General features: G+C 47.1%; 1 protein-coding gene across 1 annotated transcript in view; it reads right to left on the bottom strand.

Annotated features, from left to right (window-relative positions):
- Positions 1-14,675, bottom strand: part of Thada (THADA armadillo repeat containing) — a 289,455-nt gene that overhangs the window by 65,295 nt on the left and 209,485 nt on the right. Inside the window, 1 exon segment of the mRNA XM_036170461.1 lies at positions 475-569. Coding sequence (XP_036026354.1) covers positions 475-569 — 95 coding nt within the window.

The raw sequence follows: 14,675 nt of genomic DNA, 5'->3' as shown, positions 1-14,675 counted from the left end.
CTAATTCACTTTATGAATCATGATTAAAATAGAACAACTGTATGTGGATCTATAATCAGACACACACATGGCTTACAGACATGTATGAAGTCAGAGCCCGAGGGAGGAACTCTTACATGAACTGGTAGCGGGTGGATTGAGACCAGGAACTCAAATATCCACCAACAAATGAGCCAGCTCAGCTATCTCTACAGGATGGACTAGGATGGACCATTACTGAAAATGATGGCATTTTCAGAGAAAATCATAAAATACAAAGGCCAAGGTCTTCAAAACACAGAAGGTATCTGAGTAGAGTTCAGTCTTCTCTGGATGGACAAATAGGACATATTTAAAGGAGAAATTCCAAGCAAACAAGGGCAGAATTCTTGAGATGCTTCTAGGAAGGAGCCAAATGGATTGTTGGTCAGTCTCACGCACTTAGCTGCCCCAAACTCTCACCTGCAAAGTTCTAAGGTAGGATGTGAGTCATACCTGGTTGCTTGCCTTCTGCAGGTCTGTCCAGGTAGTTAGTCAGCAGGAAGAGAATATCAATGTATACAGCTCTGGTCACCAAGCATGGATTTTGCCTACAAAAGTAAAAAGTGTACAGTAAACCGCCTGGGCTGTAGGAAAGAGAAACACAGGTGTTTTCTCCTAGGAATGTCACGAGGTTTAGGAAGCTGTATTACGCTAACAATGATGAACTATTGTGGGAAGGAAGAAAACTGGCAATGGGTAAAAAATGAGTGTGTCTCAGTCACTGTTCTATTTCTGTGAAGAGGCACCATGGTCGAGGCAGCTCTTACAAAGAACACATTTGACTGGGGGTGTGCCTACACTTCAGAGGCTCAGTCCATGATGGTCACGGCAGGCTTGTGCAATAACCTTTACCCACTGAGCCATCCCTCCGGCTCTCCACCTTGAGATGGACACTCACTGAACCTGGGTGAGACGGGCTGAGCAGTAGCCGCAGGGTCCTCCTGTCTCTGCTTCCACAACACTGAGACCACAGGCAGGCACTGCCACGCCCGGCCTGTACAAGAGTTCTGGGATCTGAAGGCAGATCTTCACGAGTGTGAGGCAGGCAAGCACCCTGCCAACTAGCTGAACTTTCTCTTCCCAATACTGCTCATCATTTGCCTTTCTCCCGTCTTCCTCAGGTTTCTCAGCCATAATTCTTTGTTGTGCTCTTCCCTCCACAGGTGGATCACTGTTTAACAGCTGGGCCAACCCTGCCAAAAGGCTATTCAGGGAAGAAGGTAAAAAACTACAAGCAGGAGGCCAGCCCTGGGACAGGAAAAAATATCAGTGAGCCACCAGATGTCCAGCACAGGGCTGAGGAAATGGCTCCCGTAGCTCTGTGCTAGGGCTGAGCAGAAGACACAAAAGGATGGCATTAGGCCTCTGAGAAGTCTGCCCACTTATGCAGAGACTACTACAGAGACCCTGGGAGAAGACGGAAGGAATGAAGAGGAGAAAGGGCAGTAATGGGGATTGAACCTAGGACCTCAAGCACAAGAGTCAAGTGCTCTACCACTGAGCCACAGGCTCAATCTTCATAAGTGCACCGGGTCAGGGTAAGATGGGAAGAGTTCAGATGGACAAAGTTGACCAGAAGGCATTTTGACACATGACAACAAATGTCGAAGGGACTTGTTTGGATCACAAAGAACTGGCACGTGCTGGGAAAGCAGATGAGCTGCCTCTGAGGACTGCTTCTAATGTCCTGAGTCACTGCAAGCTGCCAAGTTGCACAGTTGTAGCCTCCTGCCTCTGTTTTCTAAACACGGCCATAAAGACAAACATGGGAAACTGGTTTGCTCAAACTCAGTGAGTAATAGGCTGTGTGTGTGTGTGTGTGTGTGTGTGTGTGTGTGTGTGTGTGTGTGTCTGTCTGTGTGGGGGTTTTGAGACAGGGTTTCTCTGTGTAGCTTTGCACCTGTCCTGGAACTCAATTTGTAGCCCAGGCTGGCCTTGAACTCACAGAGATCTGCCTGCTTCTGCCTCCCAAGTGCTAGGATTAAAGGCTGCACCACTGCCACCTAGTGAGTAATAAGCTTTTTTTTTTTTTTCCTTCCGGAGCTGAGGACTGAACCCAGGGCCTTGTACTTGCTAGGCAAACGCTCTACCACTGAGCTAAATCCTCAGCCCAAGTAATAGGCTTTTACAGTGAGATTTTTAGCTAAGTTGATGTCCTTTTGTCGTCATCATCATTGTCATCATTATTGACAGGGTGTCATACAGCCCAGGCTGGCCTTGAACTTCCTATGTAGCAGAGGATGACCTTGAACTCTTGATTCTGTTTCCACCTTCCAACATGTCGAGACCATAGACCTGTGCCACTGTAACACCGGCTTTGTTTTTAAAGTCAAGGTTCAGTGTTCAGTGTTCAGTGTGGGGCCCAGGCTGGCCTAGAACTTGCAGTGACCCTCCTGCCTGAGCTTCGCAGTGCTGCATGCTGCAGCTAACATCCTTTTAAACATTTATAAGTGAACAGAATCCCCTGCATGTTTCCTAAGCAGACACTGCAGAGACATACCACTCTGGCTCCTCCATGACTGTGAGGCTCTGAGCCAGCTTGTTGTAATCAAAATTATGGCGGTCCTTTCATAGGCTGCCACTTTAGAGACTCCGGGTCAGAACAGAGCCCTTGCTGGCTCTGAGGAACTCAGAGAGCGATTCTGGCCTGCAGCCCACCATTCACGGCTCCGCCCTCCAGGACAGCCACAGAACAGGCCCATGTGGAGTGAGGGACTGGGCTTTCTCTGTCAGGCTTCTCAGTCAGGAAAATACCTTTTCTCTTTCTTTCTCACTTGCTCTGACTTGGAGACAGTACATGTGAGTTCAGGGTGAGCCAGAGGTCTGTTCTTGGTCTGTCAAGCCTCTTTGATGTTGGAACTGGAGACAAGCCACAGGGTTTTGGGGGGCTTGGGGATTTTTTTCTACCTCCAAATGAAAAAATTCTGGCATGGCATAGTCCAGTGAAGATTTATACTATTTGAAAAAAGTCCGACTGGCAGGGTCTAAGAGACGGGCTCAAAACCAGCAGAGCAGAGGTGCTGGAGGTGCAGAAGGAGGCAAGCCCGAGGACTAAGTTTATATATAAGGAATGGAATGAAGGGTTCCTTTGAAAACCTTGTTTTTCCTCCACTACTCTCTAAAAAAATCATTTGTCTTTTGACAAACACCCACCAGAGAACCTGACGAGTATGTCTTTGCCTTGGGAAATTTCTGAACTCCATTAAACCTTCTGCCCTCTGTCCTGGAAGCCGGGGGTTGGGGAGGGAAGGCAGGACATGTCTACAATGGCCCCAGTGTCTAGAGGATGGCAGGAGCTCTTGGGAAGCCTGTGATAAATTATTTACCTCTCTTGGCCCTTCCGGAATCCCAGAGGCTGCTGATCTGTTTTAACTGAGGCCTATTCATTCAGAAAACATTTACTCAGAAGTTACATGAAGCCAGGAATAGTGCCAGGGTCTGGAAACATGAAGACGACACAGTCACTGCCCTCAAGGAACTTAGAGTCCTGAATAGTGGTTTTCAAACTGCAGAGTACATAGGGTCCACTTCATCAGCTATGAAATAAACTAGCAGATGGTGGCCAGTGAAAGACAGGATGGAGGTAGGAAAGAGGTAGGGAGAGAAAGAGGAAAACAAACCCCAAGGCATCACAGTAGTTTCAGTACCTTGTTTGTTACCAGGTTTCTAGAAAGTTCTTGCCCAGAATGATGAATCTTATGTATCTTTTTTTTTTCCATTCTTCCAGACAGGGTTTCTCTGTGTAGTTTTGGTACCTATTCTGGAACTCACTCTGTAGCCCAGGCTGGCCTCGAACTCACAGAGATCCACCTGCCTCTGCCTCCTGAGTCCTGGGATTAAAGGCGTATGCCATGACTCCTAGCTAATCTTAGATACCCTTAAATGAGATATAATTACTAAAATGCAATAATTTAAAGTAAAATATTGAATATTTCTCCTAACTTTTAAATTCCTTTTCTAGGGAACGATACAGCTTACATTGCACTGAAAGGATGGTATAAGATTATAGATCTGTAGAAAGCTAACATTCCTAACTCACATCTGCTAAGTCTTAAGGAAATTCAATCCAATTCCTCCCCCGGAGTGTATTTCTGAGACAGGATCTTACTGTATGACTCTGGCTGGCCTGGAGCTTGCTGCAGCCCTCCTGCTTCTGCCTCCCACAACCAGCTGCAGGTTTTTGGAGGTAAGGGTACAAATTATTCACATCTTAATTAGCTATTATTCACAATTTCAAGCCATACTAGATTGCACAAGTTAGTGTGTCTAGTGTATCTGTGTGTATATATGTACACAGATGCACATTTACCCACTGGCTACCTGTAAAAAGGTTTTTTTTGGAGGGATGTGGTATTTTTGGCTATTTAAAACAAAAGACTTGAAATCTACTAGTTTAGTGGGAGAAACATAACCCTGATATTAGAGTCTGATAGTGCCATGAAAGAGAGACCAACAGAGAGATGAAGGCTGCTAAAGGAGATAGACCTGTCAACCTGGTGAGGAGTCTGGGCAGCGGGCCATGGCCATGACCCCAGCAGAGGAAGCAGTGCACGGAAGGCTTGGGTACACAGCACCTACAGAGAATGTGATGTTGAGAAATAAAAGGAGAAAGGAACAGAAGGTGGTGGTGCAGGATAGAGGAATAGGGGCCCCAGATCCAGAGATCCAAAGCCCTAAAGGATTCAGGATCTTGCGGGCCCTCTCAGCTCAAACCACACCAGAGGCCTTGGTGTCCACTCAATACTGTGAACCCAGAGGGACTTCCTTGAAAAGACAATCCACTTTGGCTATGTAACAGCAAACTCTTCCAGAAGAAGCCATGGTTATGTTCAGAGGACTGGAAATAAACTGTCCTACCTCAAGCTCCTGGTGTTATTAAGGTTTCTAAGTCAGGAAATCTGATCTGGACTTCAACTGAATCTGGGGCTGGTCACTTCAGTTCTCCAGGAACTACTCCCCAAACTCTGGGTGGAACCAAGGCTAACATCTTGTAGGGGCATCCAGCGGAGGGAGAGCGGAGGAGAAAAAGAGGACCAAGTTTTGACCTTACAGAGTATACGGTGTTTTTGTGGGGAGGGAGAAAAATACAAGGCAATGAAAAGGAATGCGGGGAAGGAGGAGGGGCTGCAGCCATGGAAGGACTTGGGCTGGTCAGGAAAAAGGAGCAGGCTCGAGTCTCAGCTAGGGCTCATCAGTGTCTGGGTTCTTCAAATCGTGGCTCCAAAGGCAGCCAGAAGGAGGAGAACAAGCATCTAACTGGAGCCAGCAGTGAGTAGACGCAGCAGCACTGGCCTCCAGCAGGCACACACAGGGCAGTGGGTGGCCAGCAAAGAGGCAAGGGTCACCAGATCAGGAAAGCAGCAAGGGGAGCAGGGTTGGTGCCAAAGAGAGGACAGGAGACTGAGGACGGCAGAGCAGGCACCATCTATAATGTCGTACACACCGCTAGGACTGGGTTCCTGGCCCTTGCCGGTTGTGTTGGACCCTAAGTTTAAAATGCCCCTCAAAGCCTGTCCTCTAGGACATTTCCTGACAGTCCCCCAGGAGCTGGAGGCCTGCTTGACCAAGGCATTCTGCTGATAGTCCTTGGGTTTCCCAGAGGTCCTTCTGCAATCCCAGCAGCTCAGCACTGTCGTGGGGGCTGGCTACATAGCTGTTTGCCAACAGAGCCCCTGTGGCTAGGATTTAGGAGGTCTTCCTTTGATGCAGCTACTTGAAGCCATGTAAATGTGGAAGTGTAAATTCAATAAAGAGAAGCCCCTTCTCCCATCCTGATTTCCATTTTTACCACAGCCTGGCCAACTAATCAGCATATGGCATTCTTGGAGAAACAAATGGTCATGAATTACAGACTATGTAATCTTCAACAAGCTATTTCCCCCACTGGACCAGCTAGGAGTCAGTCTGCAGGCAAGCCAGCTGGCAGCAACATGTGGGGTTGGCAGGCTCCCCACTCCCTGAGATTACCTTGCCTTCATGAGGGGGTGGTGCTGGTGGGCTGAGTGATTATGGCAGAGTAAAACCATCACACACCCCAAATGGAGAGACTGCCATGGAGCCCTCCTTCTTGGGCTCTCTCCCCAGTGCCCTGCTCTGGTGTGGACCAGCTTCCAGAGAATTTGGAGAAAGACTGTAAGTTGGACCTGTCTGGAAAAGGAACAAAGGTCCCAGCCATGTGCTACCCCTTTATGGGGAAGAAGCTTTGCTCCTAAGACAGAGGGTCCAGGAGGGCTGAGGCCTTTACCCTTTGACCAGGTTCCTGGTGAGGTATTCCATGAGGCCCACCCACGGTGGAAAGCACTGGGGTCCCGTCAGGGCAGGCCTGAAATCACAGGCTGCTCTCCTTCCCTCTAGTACCACTCAAGGGGAATCCTGCAACCCCAGACCATGACTTCCCCTGCTGCCTGAATGAAGGCTCACCTGGCCTTTTCAGTAGGCCCTTAGGGACTCCTGGACTCCCAGAGACTCTCGTGTTTTTCCATCTTTCTATTAGGCATCTTTTTCTTATTAATGCACTACTATTCAAGCTGTGTGCAGAGAACGATGAAAAAGAGACCTTGTGTGGGGTTTGGGATTTGTTCAAAGCCTGGGAAAGTGTTTTAGAGTGTGTGTTTTATTCCTTTTATGAGAGATGCATGTTTCCCTCCCTCTGTGACTTATTTAAAAGTAAAGTTTAATATGCTGCCAGAGAAATTGCTGGTTAATAACTTAATAAGCTATGAGCTGGGAATTATGGGAGAAAAGTAGTATCTAAGAAAACCCTTTTTGTAGTTTGGGCTTGGGAGGCTACATAGCATTGATTATGCTACAGAATGCTAACAGAGTCTCTTTTATTCTTCCACTTTACTTTCCAGGAGCACGACAAGCATAAATATGCAAGGAGAATGGGAACTCCTGGATGCAGAGTGACAAGTCTGGACTTATCAAGGGAAGAACTGCTCGTAGCATGCTTGACCATCTATGACCATGTGAACTTGGCAAGGCAAACGCTTGGACCTCAGTCCCAGCAATACGAGCAACAGGACAACAATATACTACATTTTATGAAAGGGTTATCTTTAAAAATATTCTTATTCAATTTTATCTTCTTACTAAGAAACACAGACATTATTTTTCCATTTTTCAGAATCAACAATACTGTTCATAGAGCTCAAGTGACCTCCTCAAGATCAGGGCAAAGCTAAGAATAGTGTCAAGGTTTTCCAGACCAACACACTGTATTTATGTGTCCCAAACACAACTCCTGGAGAGAGACAACGTGCCAAGCATAAAGGGCATGTTGGTGCCCTCCCTCCCCTGCCACCCGGCTGCCTGATCATAGGGACCCCCCTTCATGTGCTTGGCTCTTTCATACTGCAAAAGCCATTACCACCAGGTCTTCTCCAGCCTCTTCCACTTCCTGCCCTGACTTGCTTTTTTCCATTTTTCTTTTTGGAGACAGAGTCTCACTGTGTAGTCCTGGCTGGCCTGGAACTTGCTATGTAGATCAATCTGACCTCAAACTCACAGAGATCTGTTTGCCTCTGCCTCTCAAGGCCTGAGACCTCACGGGCTTACACTCCATCTTTAGAGCTTTCAACTCTGAAGACAGAAATGGAGCCCATGGCGGCACAGACCACACTAGTGGGCTTCAGGACGCACGGCAGTGCTTCTCCTGACCTCAGCACAGCATGGTTTTCGATTCTTAGGCTTGAGGCTTCCTGATAAAGTAGTGCCTTAAGAAGCAGGGCCTTCTCAGAAGACAGGGCTGCAGGCTGGAAAGGGCTCTTAAGACTCAAAGAGGGATCAAAGTCTAAGCCTGCACGGAGGGGGGGGGGGAGGTGTTTCCAGAGACGTGTAGGCCATTGTAATCACTGAAGAGGCCTGCCTGGGCACAACAGGTAGCTGAAGGCAAGGAGTAGAGCACAGTGAGGCAGTGGAGGGCCTCTTCTAGGCTGTCCCCTCAGTCCATTCAGAGACTAGCCCCTTCCCTACAAGCCTTCTCGAAAGAGGGCTGAACCCGGGGCGCATAGGGCAAATGTACCAAGGCTTAATCAGCTCAATGCTGGGGCAGGGAGGGGGCACAGTGCCAGAAAGCCTGTGGTCAGAGCTAACTGACTCCAGAGGTGCTACCTCTAAAAGATCACTGCTACAGAACAGCTGGGTGACCAGGAGAATTATCTTCCTTACATGACAGAATTTATACTCCGCTTGGTAGAGAAGAGGCGGCAGACCGTGGCAGGGGGCCTCTCAGGAAGAGGTCTAGAACAGTGGCCTTTGAAGGCAAAGTCTAGGGCAGCTCCACTGCTCAGGCTTGCTGGATCTACTGCAAGGTGATCAGGCAGCAGCAGCAGATTGCAAAAAGCAAAACTGAACTTGCTCCATTCACTCCTAACTGGAACCATAGTCTGGGGACAACACACGTCTGTTAGGAAGGCTGCCCACCTTCTTGTCACTGTTTTGAGACAGGGAGTTGGGGTACCTCACAGTCCCTTCTGGGCTTCCAATAGGAAGCCATGCAGGTGGCCTCCAGGCCCCACCCGAGCCTGAGCTATGTTTACTATCTCTCCTAGGCTAGCTTCAGTGTCTTTGAGTTTCCACAAGAGCTTCTTTTTGAGGGAAGAATCTCACAAGATGAGACTGTCTTTACATCTCCTTTCCTAGAATAAGTTCCACGGTTCTGAGGTCCTCTTAACAAAAACACCAAGGTAAAGCCATGCTATTCCTATTTCTAGAGACCCAGGTGACGGGCAGGCTGCTGCCGGCGAGCTTTTGGAACTTTGGATTTCAAGTGTGTCAGACAGAGGCCTAGCACCAGTGTCTCTACCTGAGACCAGCAGTTGTATCTTAAGGTCCTGGACCAAGTGCAAATTCCTTTGGTGGCCGGCCTTTATAAGGGCTACCACACCTGGTCTCTCGGCCAGCCTTGCACAGCGTCTCCTCTGGATCTCTGCCCTGCTCACGAAAAGTGCTGCCACTGTGTCTCACTGCAGCTTCTTGGCATGTTCTTGGCATGTTCTTTTCCATCTCCTCAGCTGTTTTCAGATCACAGCCCTGTTCTAAAGCTACTTTCAGACAGCCACCTCTCCTGGAAAGCTGCCCTGACCGTGCAAACCCGGCTTCTGTTCTGAGCTCCAGGATTGGCTGTTTCGTGGGACAGTGGACTGCATTATAACTGGGCCATGACAGCCGAGGCTCTATCCCACATGCCTACAGTGCTCACCACAATGCTGAGCACTGTACTGAGACTCCTTGGTACATAGGCAGCAGACATTCTTAATTTACTTCATAAAGGCTAGTCTGTATCTATATAACCCCTCTCATTCTCCAATCAAAGAAAATTAGCCTGTTGAACAATTAAACCTCACCCAGCCTGTTCAGAAGTCTCTTTCCTCCTGGAACACTTTCTGTCTCAGCTCTACTATAATTCATTTTAGCCCTTAGTAAATTCTTACTTGCTTATGTTTAATCTATTCTTGCCTTAGGTTTTTGTTTTTTTTTTAATTTTATGTGTATGGGTGCTCTACCTATATGTATGTCTGTGACATGTATGCCTGGTGTCTATTAAAGGTCAGAAGAGGGCATCAGATCCCCTGGGACTGGCATTACAGATAGTTGTTAGTTGCCAGGTAGGTGGTAGAAACCAAATCCAGGTTTTCTGCAAGAACAGCAAGTGGTCCTAACCTCACTGAGCCATCTCTCTGGCATCCCCACAGGGTTTTTGATACAGGGATAATATCTTCCATCTTATGTTTAGGTTTTAGCTTTTGAGACAGGGTCTCACTATGCAGCCTAGGCTAACTTTGAACCTGCAGCAATCCTCCTGCCCCAGCCTTCTGAGTGCTGGAATTACACAGCCACACCACTGTGCCTTAGTAATATTATTCATTTTTATTCTCTAGCATGCTACTACGTTGTTCTGTATTGTCTGTGAATTGGATTTGGCTTTAATTCACTGGAAATGGCTCAATGAAGGTGGTGGTTTATCCAAAAGACAGAACATGTTACATGCTAACAGGAAAAAAAATACCCTACTGTACTAGGGCTCTATACAGTATTATGGAAAGGCAAGTAAGACATGACAGTATTGTCCAAACTTTCTAACAGCAGCTCCCCCAACCCCTCAGAGCCAACAGCTACAAATAGAGGACAAATTATTTCTGAGCCTTCTAGCCAGCTAATACCAACTCCAGGCTGGGGTTGTCCATTTCTGTATTAAAAAGCAGGAGGCATCAGCAGTTGGGGATGGATGCCTAGTATAAAACTGTGTGAAAGGACTGTCTATTCTTCACTTTCCACTGCAACATGAAGAAGCTTTGATCCTACGCAATGTGCTTTAAGGCTCAGGTGAACACACTAATCACACAGGACTGCTTTTACCCTGACTAGCTTGCAGAAGCCTAGCTTTCAGCAAAACAAAACAAAACACTTCCTATATTTTCAAATTTTACCTCTCCAACAGCTTGCTCCTTCTTTCATTTACAAAAGAAGTGTTTAATAAAGGAAATATTTTGTACCTTGTCCCATGGGTTGGGTTGAAATGTAACTTCATGCTTTTCTCTGTTGTTTTAAAAATACAAACAGGATCTCATCTCAAGGTATCATGGACTTAAACACTCCTGAGATGTCTGAAAGGGAAGTTTGATCTAAAAGGCACCAATTCCATTCCTTGCTGCAGGTGACTTCAAATAGGCTGAGCTAGAGGATTAAAGAAGGGCCTAATGACAGTCTCTTCTCCCCACCATGCTCCAGAGCTGACAGGAAAGCAGCGGTCATGTTCTCCCCATTCCCTCCTGTCTGCCTCTTAAATGTAGAAAAGGCCTGGGAAAACCTTGTAGACAGAAGAAGGGAGGGGAGAGAGGGAAGAGGAGAGGCAGGGAAGGAAAAGGAAGAAAGGAAGGGAAGGAACCAAGCCTGCAAACACACACCCCATTGCACACAAAAGCAGAGACACTGCCAGCTCTGCCTGCACGCCTGCTACGTGACTAACCAGCCTTGTTGAGACTTGTGTCCCTTCTGGTCTTGGCAGGGACACAAATGACAGCCTTGCAATGCCCACGATCACTGGAGTACACCAGTCCTCTGGCTGGACTCCGTCAGTGGCACTGAGTGGGGAAACAAGCTGCAGCATGGCTGATGTCACACTGTTTCTCAGGTGCTGCAAAAGAAGGAGCTATTTCCTGCAGGGGGCAGCGGTCTGGTCCAAAAGACAGGAAGGAAACTGGGGAAGGGTTGGGGACAGTGGGGACAGTGGGATCAGACCCAAGCCCTAGTACTTCTGCCCTGGAAGGGTAGTCTCTCGTGTGGATAAGTCCGGTGGTTAGGAAAGAAATGCTGTCTTCAGCTGTTGTAAAGCAAGATGGAATTCTACAGCAGCATTCTGCAGCTGGCCGCAGACCCTTGGGGAATGCCACACATAAGCAAGCCCCAGCCTAGTCTCTACAGCACATTTACCCACATGCTTAAACCCATAGCCTTCAAGGGGACCAGTGCTCAACTTAGTGGGGACCAGTTAAGTGAGTATACGGGGGTGAGGTGGGGGTGGGAGTGGGAGGAGCACTCCAGGGTAAGCTGAGTAGGAAGCGGATCAATGTCGCAGTTCACAGTTTGCAAGTCGGAGTTGGCTTGAGGCACCAACTACTAGAGTCAGCCCTAAAGTAGCTCCTCGGCAAACCGGCTCTCCTGTCCCTACTCCCTTCAGCAACCCTGTTTTACTCAAAAACTCACTCAAGGCTGCTTTTGTGATAACCTTGAGGCCTGTTCTTGAACTCCCAAGAGCCTGTTTTCCTCCCTGGACTATCAGGCTGTCACTTTACAAAATGAAAACACTCAACTGCATGCCAACAAAGCACTGGTCCTCCTCAGGCACTGAGACCAAAGGGATGGCTGGACCAAGGAATATCATCTTCCCAGTGTCCTGGTGCCATGGAGCCTGATGTTGGGAGAGAAGGCAGGCCTGATGTCCTTGGTAGTCTTGGGTCTGCTCCTGCAACTGCAAGCTTTTACCCAGCCCTTGAGAATGAGGCCACGAGGGCAAGAATACTTTAAACTGGAGGTTAAATAATTATAGTGGCTGATGTCTTAGTCTTTACTACTTAAGTAGGGCCAAACAGTGGTCTCACCTGGAGCTGGCCAAGTATGTAGGCTCTCAGGTCCCACCTTGAGCAAGTGAATGAGAGTCTTCATTCTAACAAGTGATTTCTGTGCACACATTCTTTCTGAAAAGCTTTTCTAGATGCTTATGTCCCTAAGTCCCCAACACAATGAACAGTGTATGGACAGATGGAGGCGGTATGGCCTGGAAAAAGCCTGACAAGGACTTGGAAGCTGAGTCCTCAACAAATGTTAGTGGTTGCCAGTGGGGTCTGCTCCTGGTCAGCTGTGTCCATGGATGAGATCCTCTGACCTCTGGGGCTGCAGCTCTCCACATGCATGTGGCTGGGGAATGAAGGGATGGATCCTCTGACCTCTGGGGCTGCAGCTCTCCACATGCATGTGGCTGGGGAATGAATGGATGGATCCTCTGACCTCTGGGGCTGCAGCTCTCCACATGCATGTGGCTGGGGAGTGAATGGATGGATCCTCTGACCTCTGGGGCTGCAGCTCTCCACATGCATGTGGCTGGGGAGTGAAGTTGCACAATCTTCAGGGGTTTTCCACATCTATAATTCCAAGCCCATGAGTCTGCCTGAAAAGACTGCTTTGCACCCTCCTTACACTGTAACTGTGATTTTAAGAAGCAGTTGCAGTACTTAAAACAGTCTGGCTCATGCCTAGCCTGGGGAAGGCTGGCAAATGAAATGATCCAAATACAGTCTATTCTACTTTAGCCACACCTTAACGACGAAACTGTGACATGAGCTTCTAGGATAACAACGACAGAAGGGTACCAGGCTTAAATGACTTAGGAGGGCAAAGGAATGGAATATCTAAATCAGTCTCGAAGGGTGGGAATCAACATTGATGGGTTTTAAAATCTTTCCAGGTGATCCTAGCACTCTAGCCTGAGCATTAGGAACTATTGTTTGGAATGAGAACTTACTACCAGCCCACCTGGCAAGTGCCAGGCCCCAGAGTCACAGACTTCTGTGGGTCTGATGGGATAGCTGTGATGTCCGCAAACCAGGCTCTATTAAGAGAGGTGACCAGAGCCAGAGTGGAGTGTACTGCTGTCATTCTACATCCTAGCAGTGGATGCCTGAAGCTAGAAGCCAGATGTGAGTCTGAGGCTGGCCTAGGCTAAAGAGCAAGACTGTCTCAAAACACAATTAAAACAACCACCACTCCCCTAGGGGAAGGGAGGGAGAGAGGAAGAAAGAGAGAAAAAGAGAGAGATGCTTACATTCATTTTTCAACAAATGGCATTTTAAAAACCTCCTCCCTAATTAAAAAAAAAGGGCAAAGTTATTATTATTTTTTTTATAAAGATGAGTGGTGGACGCCGGGTGGTGGTGGCGCACACCTTTAATCCTAGCACTAGGGGTTAGGTGCGCAGAGCCAGGTGGATCTCTGTGAGTTCGAGGCTAGTCTGGTCTACAAAGCGAGTTCCAGGACAGCCAGGACTGTTAAACAGAGAAATTCTGTCTCGAAAAACAAAACAAAAAAAGATGGGTAGTTGCTGGGCGGTGCACACCTTTAATCCCAGCACTCGGGAGGCAGAGGCAGGCGGATCTCTGTGAGTTGGAGGCCAGCCTGGTTTACAGAGTGAATTCCAGGAAAGGTACAAAGCTACACAGAGAAACTCTGCCTCAAAAAACCAAAAAAAAAAAAAAAAAAAAGTAATAATAATAACAACAACAACATAAATTAAAACAATAACCTTGAGGAAGCTGACAGTACACAGTACAGAAAGATTTCTGTTTAAAGCATTTGCTATTTTCAAATGTTTTAAGTATAAAGTTACTGTCTTAACCTCAAAATTCCAATTTGCAAAACTAAACTTCATGCCCATTAAACAGCAACACTCAATTCTCTACTCTGTCAAGCTGCCAATGGCCATTCTACTGTCTATGTCTAGGAACTCAACTACTCAGCTTACCATTCTCAAGGCACCTCTGTGTGTCAGACTTTCCTTGCTGGCTGGAATATAGCTGTGTGGTAGAACTCTGGCCTAGTATGTGCAAAGTCCTGGGTTCAATCCCTAGCACTGGGGGCCCGGAATTTTTCTTTTAAGGTAGTGTAATATAGGTGCATACATATATCATATTTTGCTTATACTGTCAGCAGCAAACGTGGCTGCTTCTGTGTTTTAACTACCAGGAATAATGTTGCTATGAGCATGGTTGTACAACTATCTAAGTCTTTGCTCTCTCTCTCTCTGTGTGTGTGTGTGTGTGTGTGTGTGTACAGACTTAGGAGAACTGCAAGATTTTATACTAATTCTATTTTTAATTTTTAAATTTTAAGTGTGATACTATTTTCTGCAGCAGACATACAGACATAAAAAGTTTTAAGTAATGATAATAGCAAATACTTCCATATCATCAAGTGAAAGAAGGAAGCTGTAACTTTTATACTTAATAAAACCTTAGCTATGGAAACAATATGAAGTAACTACATAAAACTGTTAAGCAATAACAGTGGTTTCCACTGGGCTGTGGTAAGAGTAGATTTCTTTTCTATAGTCTTTTTCAAATTTGTGCTAGACTATTTGTCCTTGATATGTTCTGATAGCT

The sequence above is a fragment of the Onychomys torridus genome, chromosome 21, assembly GCF_903995425.1.
Source record: "Onychomys torridus chromosome 21, mOncTor1.1, whole genome shotgun sequence".
Classification (NCBI taxonomy): Eukaryota; Metazoa; Chordata; class Mammalia; order Rodentia; family Cricetidae; genus Onychomys; species Onychomys torridus.
This window is presented reverse-complemented; position numbering and strand designations above follow the sequence as displayed.